Raw genomic sequence first — 21,781 nt, 5'->3', positions numbered from 1 at the left:
TTAAAAAAAAAATTTTTTAGAAGAAAGTAATCGGTTAAGAAACTACCATGGGGTCAAGAAATGGAAGACTGATAAGTCAGAACGACTGCGCTCGAGTGTTAGTGTGTTTATGTTAGTATTAAGTATCTATAAACAAACACACATGCATGTTCAGTAGTAGTAGTTGGCCTCGTCTCGGTCGAACCGTCGAACGTTGCAAAAATTTATCTTACGAAGTATGTGCTCCTGGTACTTTTCTTGAATTTATTCGATTCCGACGCTGACAATAATAATTTATTTTCCATTTTCGATCATCATTATTGCGTTATTATAATTCGATTTGATGCGACCATTTAAAAATAATGTATTTTTAATGGATGTTTGTAAACAAAGTTATAAAAAAATATAATTGCTGTAAATATAGTTATGCTTTCTCGTGTAGTCTATGCCATGATATTAAATTACAATCAAATCAAATCAAATCTGAAATAAACTTTGTAATGCGTGCGTATTTACATGTACACTGAAATAATAATAAAAAAAAACTATACTTATTCACTGAAATCATAATACATTATTGTTATTTTTTTTTTTTGATACTTTGAGCGCGCTGGCGATATCTTTTAAGTAACATTGTAAAAAAAAATATGGTCATTAATAAAACAATGTGCCTTTTGACGATTTATTTTTCATTTGTTTTTTTATTGACAACAATGATAAAAACGTAATTTTATTTTTGGTATATTTTGTTGAAGCTATATTGTGTAATCTCAAACCAAAAATACTTTCAAGAAAGAAAATGACTTATTGATTATTTATTTATATATTTACGGACATGTTAACAATGGTAAATGGGAAATGGGTACATTGTTTTTAAATATATACAACTAAAGAAAATTAGGGCAAGGAAAATTAAATAATCATTTTTACCTCAAGATAAGATCTGGTCAATCTTAGTGATTGTATAAACCTAGAAAAACTTGCACCATAAAAGTCCAGATCTTGTGTCGAAATCTCTTAACAGATATTGCCGGCGAAACGAGGATAGATTCTTGAAAAAAAAATCGTACATAAGTGTGAATAAGATCAGATATGAACAGATTTGAAAGAACTGGTTTTAAACATGTGAATCGATTAGGAAATAATAATAACGTATAAAATACAAATAGTTTGTCACAAAGTTAACGGTTCGGCTTTAGAAACCCCTTCCTTTTACAGTAAGTACCTTTCCTAAGTCTAGAGAAATATTATGGAAATATTTCTGTATATTACTCCGTGATTTCATGTGCTCCTGGTGAAATATAGTGAACAAAGCAGAACTGACCTGACTCAACTCGCTATTACGTCACTCCTGTGTGTCATGGCGTCGAATCGCGGACTGGGTATTATGCAATTTTATCGCATCTTGGTGATTGCGTTAGGTATCTATTAATATTAGTTTCACTTAGAGTTTCGTTAAAAAAAAAATGCTTGTAAGCTGCAAAAAATGTTTTTTTTTGTGAAATTTGTGTTTTTGAAAAATGTTTATAAACATGTTTATAAAAAGCACGTCCTAATATTTTGAGACAAATATTGATTTCAATCCTCGAGGGATGTTTATACCTATGTCGAAATTATTGAATAGGTAGAATCTAAGAGTAACTTTTGTTTTTATGCCCCAATGTTCAGAATATGTAGATTAGCAGTTCGTCACACAACTTGGAATTCTTTGGCTTTTCGTAGATCTCTTCGCCACTAAACACAGTGAGGGATAAAGATGGATTGGCATGGGTTAGCTCGAAGTCTTATGTGTTGATCGTGTTTTTGAATATATTGTACCATTTCTTTACTGCCCTTGTTTGTATATTATAAATAAGTGGTCTAAGTATTAGAATACGAACTCAAAAATATTTGTAGAAGCTGGCGTCGATTACTAGGTGCAACAATTTTAATAAATCTAACATACATCAATTCTCTATGTGCAGGCGGATGAAGAATACAGTTCTGTGTGTGAAATAGAACCAGAACTCTTTTATTTTACACACGATGGTTGCTCTCAGGTAAAAATCCTGAAAAAAAAAATCGGTTGGAGATAGGTCCACCTCGTTGTGTAGCGGTTGAGGCGTTCGCCTACTATTCTTGAGGTCCTGGGTTCGATTCCGGGTAGGATGGACCTGCAATATTGATTTTAAAAGTTGTTTAAAATTCAATACTTCATTGTTCCTGCACTGGCACCCGAACCAATACTAAATGTAATTACAGCTATATTAAGAAATAAATAAAAAAAGACTGACCACCTTGCCTTCGGGTAACATACGAGGGTTGTGTAAAAAATATGGTTATAATTTTTTTTTCAGGTTTAAGGCATTTTTTATTTTAACTGAAAAATACATCATTGGAAAGCTTAATTTCTTAACTATTTTTCAACATAATCACCAGATTTTTTAACGCATTTTTTTTGACGACTAATCCACTTTTGGAATCCAGCTTCAAAGAAGTCCGCCGCCAGTCCGTGGAGGAACTTGGTGACCACTTCCTGCACACTTTTATAAGTCTCGAAACGTTGTCCACCCAAGTGTTGCTTTAATTTTGGAAACAAGTGGAAGTCACTCGGTGCAGGATCAGGCCTGTGGGAGCATATTCAACGAGATCCCAGCCAAAATCTTCGATTAAATCCTTGGTTTGGCGAGAGACGTGCGGGCGCGCATTGTCGTGGTGCAGTGTAACGCCTTTCGTCACTCTTCCTCTCCGGCGATTTTGAATGGGTCTTCTGAGTTTTTCAAGGTCTCGAAATAATTTTCCGAATTTATTGTGGTCCCTCGAGACATAAACTCAACAAGCTGGACGGTCACCAAATTCTTTTGCAGTTAAATTACTCTAAATTTGAGCTAAGTTTTTGGGATCAGGAAGGATATTCTAGAGTGCGCCAATCAGGAACTTCTCAGCATTTGCTCATGTGGAGAGGAAACCACTTAAAACTCTTCAAGAGAAGCAAACCTGTTGGCAGTAGTCAACAGTCCTTCCATTCCACTAGAAGAGTGTTCGGCATTTTGTTCCCTACTTTGGTTTATTTTACCAGATTTGGTTTACCAATGCAGTCCTCTATAAAATGATACATTATAATATTAAGTTGTAGAGTTAGTTAAGGATAGTCCAAGGTCATATGTCAAGGGGTGGTGTTCTGAACCACTCTCGCGACACGAGAAAGCGGTTTTTCTTGTGTATTTTCTATGTAAATACACGAGATAATACGGCCGCGATTGCGTTTACAATACCAGCCCGGAAGTTGATCGGTATCGCCGCAAACGTCGCCATTTGATTTTAGATAAAAATCATTCTAATTTGTCATGTAAAACTGTTGATCACTATTCATATTTAGATACTAAGAATAAACTGATAATAATGATAGATATGTTACACGTTCTGGGCCCCGATTACAATGGGAAGTTAACAGAGTTATCTTCGACTGTTTTTAAAGAAAAACCGATAATTGTGTACGAGCATTTAAAGAATCTTCGTTCTTCTTAGTAGAAAAAATTGTACGCATATTCTGCTTTACATACAGAAAACTTTATTTTACTTTGTAGATAAAATTGAAGATAAATGTTAACTTCCAATTGTAATCGGGGCCCTGGTGGAAATATAAAACCGCCAACAAGGTTCGATTTTGATGATTATGATTAAAATTGTTATTTATATCATAAATAAATAAATTTAAAAAAAAATATTTAGAAATATGAAGGAGGATGTTATATAATATATGGTATAACCATATTAATAATCTATGCTATTTTTATAACATACAAAATAATATTTTATCTTTGGTTATAATCTGTTATAATATACTCTCAATATCTCTTCTTATATATATATATATATATATATATATATATGTCTTTTCCTGTGCGACAATAGAGAAATAAAGTTGAAATCGATTTCATTCCACAATGTGTTTATTGTTTAATTAATATAATATAAAATAAATAAAATACTAATTTTGCTCCAAACCCACTTTAAAATTAAATAAGAGTACAAGTTTTTGGTATTAAAAATCTCATCATCAGGTGTAAATCAGAATACTTCAGAAGACTTCAGAATACATGCATAAGGTACATTTTTGGTCTTAGGAAATATGACCACATTTCTGATTATGGTAGGCAACTGAAATGGCTCAAAATTAGACAGCGGAGAGACTATCACTCCCTCTCACTTCTGTTCAATGTACTTCATAGTCCTAACGCTCATATATACCTGCGTGAAAAATTTCAAAGCTTATCAGTTCATGGTTACCTCTTCGTTCTAATTCTCAAGGGACTCTCTTAATACCCATCCACAATTCCTCTTTCTTCTTTAACTCATATAGTGTCCATGCGGCTCGACTGTGGAATCATCTCCCACCCACCATCAAAGATGTTACTACATTATCTCTGTTTAAATCACGTCTGAAAAAACATCTCCTTTGTCTTCCTTAATATCTCCTCCTTTCTTTTTTCCTCTTTCCTCTTTTTTTCCTTTTTCCCATTGAGTAATAGTTTTGATTTAAGGTCATTTATAAACAAATACGTTTATTTCTATTTTTATATACTTTTAGCTTTTTAATCTTTTTTATTCTATTGAATATGTTCTGTAACTTGAATTATAAAAATAAAACCTTTAAAATATAAACATCAAATAATGGTAATAATAAAAAATCGAAAACTTACCGATAATAGTAAAAATTGATGCATGAATATAAATTAGAAAATATATCATTAACAATAAAAAAATGAAACTTAAATGTAAATACTAATAACATAATACATTTATAAATAAAAAGAACAAGGAGATATTTGACAATTAAAACCAACACAATTTTTGTTCATAGAAATTATTTACAGGATATAAAATATTTTTTTTGGGTATATTATTAAAAAAGCAAATATTTATATTTGAAAAATGGGAATTAAGAAAAAAAATGAGAGTTTAAAGTAAACATGAAATCAGTGAAAATACATGCTGTAGATCTTTTATGGTAGATGAAAGTTGATTCCATATTTGAATCGCAACTGGATTGAAAGTTGTTTTTTTCTATCTCTTTTTTCCTGGATTCATTAAAGATTAAAAGGGATGTGTATTTAAAAAATACACATCCCTTCTAGTCTTCAAACTGCTGTAACCGAGCATACCCTGGAGGAAATCAGTGGGATAAAACCATGGAAAATATTCGCACTCCTTCATGTAGAGAAACCGAAGAAATTTCTTCTGAACCTTCTCCACCATAAGAGAGTACTTCAACTCAAACTCAATAATCGATAGTCACCGACTGAACCTTCCACATATATGATTATATTATGTCAAATTAGGCTTGCCAACGTCCATAAATTTTAGACTCTCTTAAATTAACTAAATTGCAAGAACGAAGAACATCGACCGATCTTATGACTTTATATAAAATAATAAAACCAATGTTCGATACCCCTGATCTACTGAAATTGATTTCATTCTATGTACCACCTAGATTAAGCAGAACATCTACAATATTTTATTGTCAAAATTCTCGAACGGTAGCTCAATATTACTCACCTATTGTTAGATTACAGAATACCGAGAATGAATATGCATCACATTTTGATATATTTAGTTTATCTCTGCCTAACTTAAAAAATAAAGTGACCAACATATTTTTATCAAAAAGAGCAAATCATCTTCAGAAGATTGGGTTGGAATAGTTATAATTTGATTGATTAATGTATTTTGTTATTGTATAATTTCTTTTTAATATGTATGTATTTCAAGTAATTAATAATGTGTATAGTACGAGTATATTAATATTTCATACTTTTTTTTATTTTTAATCTTTTTATTTCTAAGCACTCTTTATACCACATATATGTAAATGGCAGAAATGCCGTATATAAATAAATAAATAATGCGAAACTCGGTAGATACATACCTACCTCAGAGTAATAATTTTCTAGAGAACCCCATTAGCTCTATTGCATTGAGCAAAAGCGTCCCAAAATTTGAACAAATTGAAGAATTTTATTCTAATTGACTCCTAACTAATGGAAAGCATTTTTTTCTAAAATTGATATTGATTTTAAATCTTTTGTTGACCTTAATACAAATCCAAGATTTTGCATACCCTTCTTTGATATATAATCAATATGACTAATAAAAAAAAGTGTTTCATCCAATATGATACCGAGGTCTTTAATTTATTTTGCAGAAGCAAGGGTAACACTGTCGAGTGAATAAAAAAAAGTACAAGTCTTTTTCAAACGATTGAATCTAATTATTTGACATTAACCAACATTTAAGAAAATGTTGTTTTCTTTACACCAAAGACAGAGACAATCTTTATTTTTTTGTAAAACCATGCTATCTGCTACATTATGGATCCTTTTAAATATTTTTAGGTGATCGGTAAACATAAGAATCTCGACATTTTCAAAAATATTCAAAATATCATTTATGAACAAAATAAACTAAATCGGACCCAAGTGTGATCCCTGAGTAGCACCACTTGTTGCAATGAGTTTGTTAGGAGAAATATATTTAACTTTTACACAAATTGACCGATTAGCCAAATAACTTTTTATCCAGTCATATAGAGAGCCCTTAACACCCACCTTGTTCAACTTAAGCTAAAGTAATGTATGATAGACCTTATCAAATGCTTTGCTAAAATCTGTGTTGATAGAATCTATCACACTTTATCAGCCAAAGACTCAGAAAGGAAGTTTTCGTAAAGAGCCAAGTTTGTCAGAGTGGATCTGTTTGAGACGAAACCGTGTTGTTTTAATGAAATTATACTCCGCAAGTGAATACTTAATTTATCTATTTATTAATTGTGTAATACTATATTAATTTGTTGCAACTAAGAGGAAAAACATTTTTACGATGGGAATATGGGAGTCTAGGTATTTACAGGGCTTAAGACCTGTAATTGGCTGGTTTGAGTGGCCACTTTACACACGGTGTAACATTCACCATTCTGTCTATGTTTGAACATCCACATTTCCTCAACTCTTCCATCTGTTAACTTTTGTGAAGTAAAAGAGCTGAAACCTTTATCATGTGGGTGAGATTCATCCGGCCGAACCAATTCACCTACTAGGCATCGCCTGGAAACAATTTTCCAATTTTTTATTTTATTCTTCTACTTTTACCAGGTAGTTTATTCAACAATATTTTGAGTATGTCCAAATGCTTGCAGACTGGCGGAAAAATGTAAACAAAATGTTTTCCCTCTCTGTTGCAGCAAATTAAAATATAAATAACTTCTTAGGGAGAAAATCCAGCCAGTCTGCAAGCATTTGGACATACTCAAAACATTGTTGTGTTATACTATTTACACATCTCGTGTACTGCTTTTATCTGCGTTTTTCTCCTTTCACAAAAGCATCCAAACGGTTTTTAAACTGGTTGACCGCAATGGAATGGATAACTAGACTCAGCAATTTATTCCAGTCTGAAACCACCCCGCTGAAAATGAAGTTTTTCTTAGGATTGGAGACGATAGAGCTTCCAGTTATGACTCAGTACATTGGTGTTGGAATTTCATTGATAAATCTCGAGCGTGGGGCAGTCATAGTAATCATTCAGTATCTTATAAGTTTAGATCAAGTGTCCTCTTTTCCATCGTTCTTCCAATGGTGATAGTCCTAGTGCTTTTAATCTGTCGTGGTGGGCATCCTTTTTAGTATTTTGGAAATTTGTATAGCACATCTTTTGGCTTCCTCCAGTAGCTTGATATCTTTAGTGAAGGGGGGACTTGAAACAAAAATATGTATCCATATTCCAATAGAGACCTTATAACGGTATTGTATATTTTAAGGAATATATCTGTGGTAATATCTCGGAGTGCCTTTGTTACATGATGGCAAAATGATCAATGATCAGATTGATTGTCAGTTGCCAGTCAAGGAAAAGTAAAATATTAATGTGAAAAAACTGTTTTTAAACTGAATATTTCTTCTTCTTTTCCATATTCGCTCCTTAGTGGAGCATGCGGGTATCAGCAAAACGTCTTCAAGAGACTGTATTGCAAACCAGCACTCTCACACCTTCCCACGCCGATCCCGTGTCCCAAGTTCCCTAGGCTCTTCCGAGGCAGAATGAGGCGAGACACTTAGCTGCACCCGTTCATGAACTTAAAGCTTGTTATGAAAGCAAACGACCCAATAAACTCAGGTGTCTTATGTTTTGGATTTAAAAAAAATCAACGCCAACCTAACGTTTTGAAGGATAGCTTGCACAGCGCGGATTTAAATTGTGCAACTCGAACTCAAATTATTAAACCCGGCAGCATAATATCGTCGGGTTTCTGACACAATCTGATAAGTACGAATTTTCTAAAATTATGATTACTTCATAGCTGCCGTCAAACAATCTTTGTTGAAAAAGTAAAAAAAATAAATTATAAATATAATAAACAATATTTTATAACATTCGGTTTTATTTAATTTGTTGATTTGGGATGAGTTTTTAGCTTTAATAGTGCAATATGCAAAATTAGTGAAATGTTAGTGACCAACTTGTGCTAGAAACCCGACCATATATAATTTGGAAGGAACTAAAATTATTGATATGAATCATAAACGTAAAGACATGTAAGCCAAGGTCCTGTGTAAAGGATGAAAACCTTGTAAGGAATTGAACTCGGGACCTTTCGCATGATAGGCAAACGCGCTAATTACTAGACTATGACGTTAATATAATATTTGATACGTAAAGTTTTACTTATATTTGTGATGACGTAATAAGTCAAATACTTCCTCGTAAGTTCTAACACGTAGACAGCAAATGGTTCTGTCCTTCGGCTAAAATTATACAAGTCAATAAAATCGGAGTGGTGATCGCGTTTTCACCACTAGGCGTCGACTCGCGTCGACTTGCGCCTAGTGTCATCCTCAAAAAGCAAAATCACAAGAATACATAGCAAATGATAGTAGTTCTGTAAGACTGGACGTTTTTTCGTGGGGGTGAAAAATGTCAGGAAAATGGAAAGGGGGAGTGATGCTAATTATTGCTATTTTAACTTGCTTAGCATGTGATATAATTTAGCTTGGTACATAGAGATGCTAATATTTTAACATTACATATTTACTAACATATTACAACATATTATATGAAGAACATTTTAGGGAAGGCAGTATAGAAGTTTAGGAATCTACGGAGCTAATGACTAGTCATTGGCTGGTTTAGGCTTGGACAGGTCAGAAACCCTGTAGATGCCTATACTTTAATTATTTATCTATTTATTTAATGCACAAAAATACACAATTTTATCATAGAGCACAATTATATTTTTTTTGTGTCCCGAGTTGTTAGAAAATTCCGTGTTGAGTCGGGACTCTTCTATGTATAAATCAAAAACACTTATTCACACATAAAAACAATATACAAAATAATCAAAACCATAAACAAAATAATAATATAAATAAGAAAAATGGAATGCAGAAAAGTTATATAATACATGGCAATATGTTATTAATAATTTATAGTAATTTCCTTCACAATTTTTTCAATTCTCGGTGAGTACCTTGTCACTCCCATCCGAATGCAATTATCAATATGTAAATTTATGAGTCTGTTTCTATATTTACTCTTAACAACCTTCATTGTGGAAAAAGTTGACTGCAACCTTTTAAACATTTCGTTGAAATTAAGCACATTTTGTATATATTTTCGGAGTTCAATAATAACATTTACTAGGCAAATTTAATATCCTACGTGAGCCACCGAAAAAGCCTCGGCGAGCTACCGTGTGGTGATCACTGATCTATGGTGACGTAGCATCTTTATTCTCTCAAACCAAACTAACCATAGATAAAGAAAGTCAATTATAGAAATTTAAAGAATTCATTTAAAATATATTATTTTCGATATCCCGCCTTACCGCCTACTCATTTTCAAATAATGTTGCTCATAGTTTCATTGTTTTTAAAATTCGTGGTGAAAATTAAGTATCGTATTTTCCTCGTCAGCCTCGTGTTGTAATGGTCAGCATTTGCCTACCATGCAAGAGGTCTCGGGTTCGATTTCCGACATGGTGGTTATGAAATATTATTTTAAAGGGTGTTTTTACGCTAGAATATTTCATAGTCCCAAGACTGGTACCTGAAGCGTAAGACTAATCACCTTACATTCATGTAACAAAAATGATCAAGATACGCCGTGATTGGTGTACCAATGCAGTGCCCTATGCACCATTATGTGCGGAAAGGGAATGATGGTGATGATTATTTTACTTCTCACCTTTCCGGCTATCCGTTGAGACGTGAAGGAAATACAAATAAACAAACAAACACACTTTCGCATTTATAATATGAGCATGGGTTAGCCATGCTATTGCTAATTATTTCCACAAGTAGGAGTAGGGGTAGCCATGACCGCATCGCGTGGCTTGGGAAGGGTGGAAATATTGATTTTATTTCGTTCCGTTGTAGTGTTGAGCTTGACAGCGTATGTACGGTTCGCCTTGCGGACGAAATCAAACAAAATGACTGAAAATATTGATCAAAATATATTCCCCCCTGGATGGGAATGCAAATTCGACAAAAGATCGGGAAAACAGTAAGTAAAATATTTTTAATATCCATTAAATCTTACCATTGCGCCTGTTTCAAACTATCTGCGTAACACCTTTTGACGCTTGCTTCATTTAGGCGCTAAAATGTACATGTGCTATATATTTTGTGTATTCGCGTTTGTTTGTTTGATGTGCAAAAAAGCGAAATTTACATGGAGTTTATTTTTGTTATTTCTAGCTATTACATAAATTACTTAACCAAAATGACAAGTTGGGAAGACCCGAGAATTCGACATAAATCACAACAAAATCACATCAATCACCAACAATATTCCGTGGATTTTGTTCCACAGCAGGTAAATTAGTTTTTATAACCATGTTTACATAAATACGTAAATTAAAATTAATTTCTGGCTTATGATAGAACACTATAAAAATAATTATAATCGAAATTATCTTATATACAGAAAAATCGGTGTAGGTTTTTTACATTAATCTTATAGATCTAAGGAAATAAATATCTAATATATAAAATCACATTCGAGATTTTTAGTTTATACTGCAAAAATAATGACTTGTTATACCTATATTGGCCTTGACCTAAACGCTCGTCCTTATTGAAGCGGCTGTTTGATCGATATTTGGTTCCTTATATCTAGAAGACCTTTTCTAATTTTCGAAATGTATCCATCATTTATATATCAGGTGGGGTTTTGGTGTAGACATTCTTACACTACCTAGTCGCGGTGTACATTTTGTGGACCATAACGTCCATAACTAATATTGATGTAGGTAGATCTAATGAACTCTGACTATTTTCCATGTGAGTTTCATGAACCACACTTGATTTTGAAGTAGTTCTTAAACACTCCACCTGGACTTAATGTAGACCTCAACTAACTTTGACGTAGATCTTACAATCTGTTACCGGTTTCGACCTAGTCGTCATGAACCACACCTGAGCCCCGATTACCATTCTTCCGCTATAGAATGAATGACCAGAATCTTATGCGGATTGCGAAGGTTAAAGATCTAGGCATCACTTTTGTGAGTTCCCTGACATTTCATGATCAGGTCGAAACAGTTTGTAGTAGTTCATTGAAGATGTTAGGATTCGTCTTGCGTACTGCTAGGGTTTTTGGTAGTACACGAGTACTGAGAATTCTTTATAACTCGTTGGTGCGAAGTAGACTCGAGAGTGGCTCGATGATTAGGGGACCGTGTGAGTTGAAGTACTCTCTTATGGTGGAGAGGGTTCAGAAGAAATTTCTTCGGTTTCTCTACATGAGGGAGTGCGGATATTATCCATGGCTTTATCCCACCGAGTTCCTCCAGGGTATGCTTGGTTACAGCAGTTTGAAGACTAGAAGGAATGTGTATTTAACAATGCACTTCTTTCGATTGTTGCGCGGTATTATTGACAACCCTGAAATTATGCGGAGCATTAGCTTTTATGTTCCTGATAATTACCTTAGACAGCGTCAACATAGACTGTTTCACATTCCAATATACAGGACCAATCTGCCAATGGATATGCCTGTTGGAAGGGCTATCTCTATGTTGAACAATATCACTTTGGACATTGACATTTTTCACGTCTCTGAGGGAGTTTTTCGTTACAAGATTCTCTTACTTTTTTAACATATTATTCTTTGGATATTATGTATACTAATGTGTTTTTTTTATATATACCTAATTTTACCTAATTATTTCTATATGTATGAATTAAGATATTTTATTTTGTAATGTACATATATATGAATAAATAAATGATAAATGATAAACCATGGGAAGTAAACAGAGTTATCTTAAATTGTCCATAGGTAAAATAGATTGTTCTCTACAAGTTTATTAAAAGTATGTTTTATTACAGGTTACCAACGAAGACATTTTAAATTTCTGAACAAATATTAACATTTTCGTACAAAAAATTCAATTTAGCTTTAGAGACAATTAAAGGTAACTCTAATATTAGTAAATATTGGTATACAGCTACTAACGACTTTTTGTGTCCGCCGGTTCCGAGACGTACTCGTCTCTTCGTCAGGATACTCACTACAGCAACATGCAAATACTAAAATAAACTCACCTTTACTATCACCGTAGTATACGTAGTATTTACGAAAAAATACATCAATTACATGCAATCCTGCAACGGGATGCAAACATCACCATGTCCGAACATGCGAACATGTCCATAGTGAGTATCCTGAAGAAGAGTCGAAACATCTCGAAACCGGTAGACGGAAAAAGTCTGTAAGTAGTTGTTTACCAATACTTAATAACATTAGAGTTATCATATTGTTAACATATGTTTTGTACTAATATTTACTAACATTAGTTAAGATGTTTGACAGCAAAGTCAATGCTTTGAACATAAATAAAGATAACTCTGTTATCTTCCCATTAGAAATGGGGCTCTGGTTTGTATGTGAATCGCATAAACGTATAGTGGTTTTCTTGTAGTCCTTAAAAACTCCATCAGTACTGCTCGGATGTAGATCCTATGAATCCAAAAAACTCTATGCTTCGAGAATCCTAACTAGTTTCGACATAGTCTTTGAGAATCCCGAATGGTTTCTTTGTAGATCGCATTAACCTTACCGGTTTCCATGTATTTCCGTTCTTAGGAACCCTACCTGGTTTGATGTAGTCATTATAACCCAGAGATTGTGACGTAGGATTTATGAACCATAACCCTATGTTTGTATCGCTAGCAGCCGGGCCACGCGTCTCCGTACCTCGTGTACCCGTACCCCTCGCCGCTCCCCCCGCAGCACGCCTTCCAGCCCCCGCCATACCCCACCACGTACAGCCCCAAGGCCATTCCTAAGCAAATATTGGTAAGTACTATTCTTCGTATCCTGAAAAACAAATTAAAACTCTTAAACATGTTCATAAAAGAGCCACGACACAAACCCGTAGTACATATCCTATCACCCTCTTGAAAATGATCCATGTATTTTTTTAATATTTTTTTTTTATTTTCTTTTATTCAGGAAACATACAGTACAGTTACAAAGTTTGATATTTTACACAATTGGACTTAATTCTAATGGACCAGTGAAGTTTCCATATTAAAAAGCAATTAAATCTAATGTTAATTATGAAAGTATAAAAAAGAGAAGGAAAAAGAAAACATAAATGAAAGTTGTTTAAAAATTTAAATTTAAGTGAAAAAAATATATTTTAAGGTTTGTAGTTTGTAGTGAGTATTTACAAATGGAAATAATATTAAAAATGAAGAAAACTTGTAAGAGTAATTAAGAATTAAGAATGGAAATAAAGAATGAAAAACATGCTCAGATGTAAAAATAAAATAAAATAGTAATAACATTTTTTTTTAAAAAAGGAAAAACATAAACACATATTTATTTTAAGGGATTCAAAGAAACGATGAGAAGAATCTTTAAGTGAAATATAAGACAGTAAATTTAAATTTAGGTCAATTTAAAAAACATCTATATGCATAATTCAAGTTTAAGACGTTAATAAACATGAAGTTTATTTTTTAAATGAGCCTAAATAAAGTGTTATATTTTGTAGTTCTACGTAAGCTGTATGCTCAAAGAAAAGAGTACCTACTTTGAATAGTTGACTCTTACCACATTCATTGCAATCGTAATTCGTAATTTATAACATTTTAATGCATTACAGAACATACTTTTTTGAATATGTAATTAGTTGCAAACCAAAGACGAAATTTTTAAAAAAGGACCGAAAATTCAACTAGTTGTTAATTAATTATAGGCAAAAGTTTTCTTAAAGTCAAATGTTTCGAGAGTGCCTATGCCATGTATCAGAACCTCGTATTGCATAATAATATTCAATTTTATATTTTATTTTCAATCCTTGAATTGATTTACTTACCCCAAATAACTCTTTAGATAAAAAACATATTTAAATCAATAAATAATACGATATTTTTATTTACCTACGCGCAGCAGGAAATGGGCGGAAGATCCAATGGCAGCCCTTTATCAGGCGGGAGTCCTGTCCTGGGACGCACTTTAAGCTTGACTCCTAAAGGGAGTCCCATCATCTCCCGCATGAGGGCTCAGGACAGCCCGGCTCGCGTCCAAGACAGTCCAGTCCGAGCCCAAGATAGCCCCGTCAGTAAGGTGTACAGTACCATCAGCTATAAAGCCCAAGACAGCCCCATCACCCTGGCAACGGATACAGATGCACTGGTGACAAAAATTAGCACGATGTTCCCTACTGTCAGTGATACGCATATCAAGATCTTGTTAAAGAAGTAAGTTCAAAACTCCGCTTTTTCTATATTTGACACAAATGACCAAAGGGTACAATTACAGTACAAAACACCCAAGGCTGGTATTCCAAACGCTCTCGCGGCCGTATTATCTCGTGTATTTACATACGAAATTCACGAGAAAAACTGTTTTCTCGTGCCGCGAGAGTGGTTCATAATAAAACCCCAGGCTTGAGAAAAATTACATTTGAAAAAACCATAGCAATGATGATACAAAACATAAATACTTTAGAAAAAAATTGGCTTATTTATATAGTCTGTTGACAAGTAAAAAAATCCTGAAATTCCCTATTTTCAGTTTTGTGTTGATTAAAATGTTATATTGATTCCAACTCGTTTTAGGTACTATAACCGTGAAGCGGTAGTAATAAGCGCCCTACAGGTGGAGAAGCATCCCATCAGTACTCCGGGGCCGTTCAGCACGCCTCCCGCGGGCCTGTCACGGCTGGCGGGCGCGCTGGGGGCCAGCTGCCCCGGCGGGGGCGGCTTCGGGGGCTCGCCGCGGGCGTCGCCGCCGCTGCGGCCGCACTCCGGCGCGAGCGGGACCTGCGTCGGCTCGCCGAGGACGAGACCGCATACATCACCGAAGATGAAACTGAGGTACCTAACTTCGGAACAATGTGATGGAAGATTCTAGCGAGAGATGATTTGATGAGCTTCCTTTGGTTCACATTTTTTTGTAAATAAATACTTGCGTTCTAACGATTTACCCAAATATTTAAATTTTTTTTTATTTACACCTTTTATCAAAAATACAATCTTAAAACTCACTTGTTCTCTAAATCGTCTTAATAAATCCTAGCATGTGATGACAAAGTAAATTGTTTTACTTAAATTAAGTTTATTTATTTATATAAACACTTTGTAAAGCGCCCTTGGGGTATTATATTTTGGAAATGGCGCTGTATAAGTTATCCATAATAATAACCACTGTGTATTATGGTTAATAAAGATTTTTCATTATAACTGAAAAAAAAATGGTTAATTGATATTTTTTGTTAATCTATGTAGGTATTTCAAAATTAATTTGAACTGAAATACATTAACAAATTAATATGTATATACCAGTGGCGAACGGAGGTTTATTTACAGGTAAGCTGTAAAAAAATATAATTTATTTGTACCAACATAGTAGGTACATAATATAATGTAAGTTATGTATACCTACTATAAATTACTATTTTTTCTGTGGTTCTGTGTGATACAACAACTCTCATCTATGGAATTAACTCAATCGACGTAACTTTGTGATATATTATATTGTGTAGCTATATTATCCATAAATTTAACACATAACTTATATAAAAGTTTATATAAAATAAAACAATGAATTCAGTTAGTATTAGGTATTCTCATTACGATTGAAATGTCAACTGGCCAATTCGTTCTAGAAATAAAAAATGACAAAAACGGCCGCGTCGAGCGCCACGTGTGTTGCGAGTCATATGTCAAAAGTATCATCTCAAAGAAAAATAGTCCTTAAAAAAAAATGATTGAAAATCTGTTTTTCAAATCGAGAATCTTCAAAGAATTTGTGTAATCTGAAAGTTTACTCTAGGAGAAAAATCCCACCACTGGGTTTGACATGTTCAAAATATAGTACACTTATTTGTATGAAGAAATAAGCTGGAGTAATCGGCTAGTTTCTTGACTCATTGCTGGCGCTGGGCGCGCTTTATTATTATTTTTTTATTTATTTGGAAAACATATAAGATTTATAAGAAATAGTAATTTTTGTTTGTTTTTCTGTAAATAAAGTTACCGTAAAACATTATTATGGATAGTCAAATAAAATGGTAAGCTGCGCATAATCGCTTCTATACACGGTTCGCCCCTGGTAGGTACATATTATGCACATTAACAGCTCAAAACAGTCTTCATTTCAAGGGGTAGGTAGGCTTTCTGTTGTGTATTTATGTACATATTATGCGTAATTAATGTATATTTTATTTGGTAATATTTACTATAAAATTTAAAATTTACAGGTATTTGAAAAGTGTCTTCCCAAAAGCAGAAGAAACTCTCATTCTAGATGTGCTCGCTTGTGAGGATAATAATGTACTCAAGTCCAGTGAGAAATTACTAGGGATGGGCTATTTGAAGAAAGACAGCGTTCCTCCGAGGCTTTCTTTAACTAATAAAGATCCCGAGCCCGCCAAACCTCCGCAAACACCCCCGAGGCTGAAGAGCATAGAAGATAAACAGGCGTGTAAGTATACATAAACTTACTTTTTACTTACACAAATACAAAATGAATGAACTCGTAATTTGAAAAGTTTGATTAGTATAATATCGTGGGTATACAAAGAAAACCGGCTACATACTAGGCGTTGCCTAGTATGTAGGTGAAACAATTCAATTAGATGAATCTCACCCGCATAAATAAAGGTTTCAGCACTTTAACTTCACAAACATCAACAGATGAAAGAATTGAAGGAATAAAGATATTCAAATATGGGCAAAATGGTGAATGTTACACAGTATGTAAAGTGGCCACTTAAACCAGCCATTGACAGGTCATAAGCCCTGTAGATGCCTAGACATATATATTACCTTCTCTTTAATGTTCTTTATCTCTCAGGGAGTTGAATCCAGTCCTTGTCTACAAAAATTTGGACAAACTCAAAATATTGCTAATATTAATTCCTTTGTAACTAGGTAAATGAATATGCATCATTTCTGTTACATATTTTTTTAATGTACTTAAAGTTATTATTAAAAATTGTTATTCTTAATATTGTTATTGTGAAATATGTAATTATTTCTCAACCGTTGCTACATTTTTTCTCTCTGCTAATCATTATGGATTAACACGGACATACCGACATATTGATAATTTGTTTATACAATTCACTAGTTTGTAGTAATTTGGAATTAGGATATGTAGTCTGGTCGCCACATTACATAACTCACATTAATTTAATTAAATCTGTGCAAAAAAAAAATTCTCCGTATCCTAACATTTAAATGTAACCCGGGCAGAACCCTTCAGTCTAATGATAGATAAGTTGGAATTTAGGAGACAGATTTTAGACTTGATATATCTTTATTAAATAATTCATTGTTATGTTGATTCTACACATGTAAAGAATGTACCCCTGAATGTCCCCAGTCGGCGATTGAGATCGTACAGAATATTTTATCTTCTAACATTCAATAATAATATGGCCCACTTTAATGCATTATCACGTATGTTAAGATTGTAAAACAATGAAGAAAGTAATGCTGATGTTTATATCTCTAACGATAAATAAAATACTTATAGGAAAACTGTAACGCAATTTATAAAATCAAATAGTCATTTATGCTAGTTAGGTAAAATAATTTGTAATAATAACCTGTAAATAATAATTTATTTTAATATCTTTTATAACAATCATAGAATTCAATTAAGCTAGCCAATTAAAAAAAATCTATTATAAACTGTTTTTTTTCTCGTTATTTTTGCGTACTATGTTCACATAATATATTTGGTGAACAATATCTAAAATCATAATTTGTGATTATTATACCAACGTCATATGTATTGTTTATTGTTTGTATCCCTTAAATAAAATAAAATAAATAAATACCAAAAAAGCCACAATGCACAAGTTCGTGAACATGTAAACTGTAAAATATTTTTTAATGAATAATTCATAACGGTTTTAGCACAGTTACCTTGATCGTTGATTTATTATTAAAAAACGTTACATAATATTCTGTGATTACTTAAACCACAACAAATGTAAGTGCCCTAGACTTTGAAATTCTCTTCTTAAAGTTTTCGAACCCTGTCTGTTTTTCACATTTCACATTTTCTAGCGGACAGCTATTTCAACTAAGATTGATTTGTTTTTTATGATTCTGTAAAGTGGTTTTGTTCACAGTAAAGGCCAAACTCCAGAATAAGTACGCGACTATCGCGGAACGAGTAGTGTCCATCGCTTTAGAGAGTGTAGATTGGAGCGAAGAACGGGCAGAGCAAATACTGTCTGTAGTAATGCAAGAAGACTCTGTCACGAAATCTACCGAAGCCTTCAAGGAAGCAGAAATCGTCGTGGAAATAAAACAAGAGTGAGTATTCAAAGTATTTGCAAAATGCTGAGAAAACGCGATTTATGTTATTGCCACAATCATTGCTAGGCGACAAATGTATGCGAAAATGTATTTAACGATTTGTATTATGAAATCAAAAACTGTATCGCATGTAACTACCATATAAACCAGTTTAATTTTTTTGTAAATGCAGAATTTATATGTGCGCTTAATAATTACAAATCGGAGTTTCTAAATTTAGGATTTGCAGCAGACTTAAAGAATTTCAAAGAAGATTGGCTTTGATACATGATAATAAATTATAAATGACATCAATGGATGCGGCAAATATTCTCGATGTGTCCTTTTACAAAGTAAAATGTATATTTCTGTAGCTATAAAACGCAGTATTTTACTGTAGTAACCATTAAAAGACACCTAGGTATTTATTTTGTTTCATTTTTATAAAACTAAACGTTTATTAACTTAAAATTGCTGTTTAAACAAGTTAACTCTAAACTATAAGAAGAGTTGTAAGAATTGGAAAATTGTTTTCAGGCGTTGCCTAGTAGGTGAATTGGTTCAGTCGGATGAACCTCACCCACGTGATAAAGGTTTCAGCTCTTACTTCAGAAAGTCAACAGATTTAAGAGTTGAGGAAATGTGGATGTTTATAAACAAATACGTTTATTTCTATTTTTATCTTAATCTTTAGCTTTTTAATCTTTATTTTCTATTGAATATGTTATGTAACTTGAATCAAAAAAATAAAACTATACATTTTTTGGTTGGTTGTAAGAAATTTCCATTTGGTAATAAGCCCGCCAATGTACAAATAACGTTACGTACAAAAAGTTAAATAAAATAAATAAACAACAGAAGAGTGGTGAATGTTACACAGTGTGTTAAGTGGCCACTTAAACCAGTCAATGACAGGTCACAAGCCCTGTAAATTCCTAGACTTCCATATTTCCTTCTCAAAATATTTTCCCTTTCTCTTGCAACCAATTTAGTAGTAAACTTTTGATAAAACGATACCGAGAATTCACGTTAATTTTAAGTCCATTTCACATAGTTTTGTAAACATCCACACAATAAAAACCATTCAATGTACAAAACTTTAAAGTTTGAATTCAATTTTCATTCATGGAACAGAATGTTTTTTATTTAAGCAAACTAATTAAAATGACCAGTTTTTTACAGGTTTATACAAGGTTACTGTTGCAGGGTACTGTAAATATTATTATTTTAACGATTTGTTTCGTAAACGTATTAAAATTTATACGCAATGCCTTAAAATAAGAAAAAAAAAGAACAAAGTTAGTTTTATGAAACTTATATAAACGTTGAGAATATGCAAAAATTACAACTTATTTACTTTCCAGAAATGTCCATTTTATAATTATGTAATGTTTAAATTATTTAACGCGCAGAAGAACATTTACATGAAATATATCTAAAGCAACAATGAATGTAATATTAATCAACAATTAAAAATATTTCAATGAATTTTATCATAGTTTCGATATAACAGTCTTGCACGAATAAAACCACAGGTAGACACAAAATAATTTTGGTTTTATGGGTAAAAAATATTGTTTCTAAAATAATTACGACATAATACATAAATGGTTTTATACACACACATAATGACATTGTGTCTATCATATATGTACGCAATCATTTTGAGCACTCTTTATCACCTCAGCTCTCCTAAGAATGAATGAATCTAGGCACATTTATTTTTAAAATATAAAATATTCGCCTTTACATTCTATAAAAAAACAGGTACGTTATAAGTACAACTTGTGACACATTTAAAAGTTTTTGTTATTTTGTGTTTGTGACACGCTCTTTTTTGCTTAATATGAATTTATAACCTAGATAAAGTTCCTGTTTTATGTATGTATATAAATGTTCGTCCAGTCGGGTGATCGATGTATGGTTCGAATGATTCGTTCAATTTTGATGTGATTTTGTCTATTCAGTGTCCATACTGTCTATATGCTTCTAATGTTCATATAATATGTTTGATGTTATTACGCGACTAAAAAAAGTTTGATAAGACAAACAGCAATCATGCTCATTTTTTGTCTCCTTCTTCATTTTCCAACAATGTGCTGATAAAAGTTGCATGGTTATATTGTTCTAATATGATTCGATGTACTGATTGTATGAATGAGATGCACTTTGAAAGCTTAAAATGTTGTTAGGGTTAAATGTTTCGTTCAATTTTTATCAGAAAGTTAATTGAGACAAAAATACTCAAGTAATGGCTGTAAAAGAACATCTGCTGTCAAGAACTAAAAATAACATGCCTTGTCTTCGCTGGTATTTGTCGTACAGTATTTCAGACACTTCAATAAATTGTCAATTTTTTTCGCCAAGGGTTTCATGCTGCATTTTGCTTTTTTCATTCGCGGTCTAAAGGCGAAAATAATTGACGAGAAAGGGGAAATGTTGACGGCATACACATTTTTTACGCAATTGCATCGCCATTCAATTTTAGTTTGGCAGATGACATTGTTATCAAACGAAAATTGAATTTCCGATAGCACCAAACTTCCTCATCAAATATGTAAGTTTGTCTTACTTTATAAAATAGTAAAATTAACTAAAAATGGCAGTCTAAAGTCAGCGAGTGAATGGATTAAAAAATATTCGGAAGAATCGATTCGTCGTAACTTAATATAAATAATTACAATATGTTTAACTGTGTCCATCTTGTTAAGTGTGAATGTTCACCAGCTTACAATGTATCGACGAATGCTTTGACAACTCAATAAGGCAAATGTTGTGTTTATTTTCTGCCGTTGCTAGTATACCGTCGTGCAACAAAGTTGCCGCTTACGCCAAGCCATCACCCGTGCAACCTTCCCCGCCTAGCGACTTGCCATGGCCCGGCGCCAAGGATCCGGCACTTATGGAAAAGGTGAACCGACGACACAAGACCAAGAAAGAAACGACAAAGTATGCACCTATCTAGAAGTTGTCCCGCATGCCTCTCCCCACTTCAC

General features: G+C 33.0%; 1 protein-coding gene across 1 annotated transcript; it reads left to right on the top strand.

Moving 5' to 3' along the window:
• The first annotated feature begins 12,665 nt into the window (after positions 1 to 12,665).
• LOC148278447 (uncharacterized) lies at positions 12,666 to 20,083 on the top strand. The gene is made up of 6 exons (XM_088231391.1): positions 12,666 to 12,674; positions 13,195 to 13,317; positions 14,422 to 14,729; positions 15,090 to 15,347; positions 16,733 to 16,956; positions 18,617 to 20,083. The coding sequence occupies exons 1-6, from the start codon at positions 12,666 to 12,668 to the stop codon at positions 18,805 to 18,807; spliced, it is 1,113 nt and encodes a 370-aa protein (XP_088087517.1). The 3' UTR covers positions 18,808 to 20,083.
• The last annotated feature ends 1,698 nt before the right edge of the window (positions 20,084 to 21,781 follow it).

The sequence above is a fragment of the Micrasema longulum genome, unplaced genomic scaffold (assembly GCF_059751315.1).
Source record: "Micrasema longulum isolate JH-2025_06_02 unplaced genomic scaffold, ASM5975131v1 h1tg000880l, whole genome shotgun sequence".
Taxonomy (NCBI): Eukaryota; Metazoa; Arthropoda; class Insecta; order Trichoptera; family Brachycentridae; genus Micrasema; species Micrasema longulum.
Note: the sequence above shows the minus strand (reverse complement) of the source record. Positions and strands in the feature narration are given on the sequence as shown.

Bases quoted from the DNA above. Each gene is read 5' to 3' on its own strand.
- LOC148278447 (XM_088231391.1), top strand. The intron at 13,318-14,421 runs GTAAGTACTATT...TACGCGCAGCAG, and splicing joins CCATTCCTAAGCAAATATTG to GAAATGGGCGGAAGATCCAA. The intron at 15,348-16,732 runs GTACCTAACTTC...TAAAATTTACAG, and splicing joins TCACCGAAGATGAAACTGAG to GTATTTGAAAAGTGTCTTCC.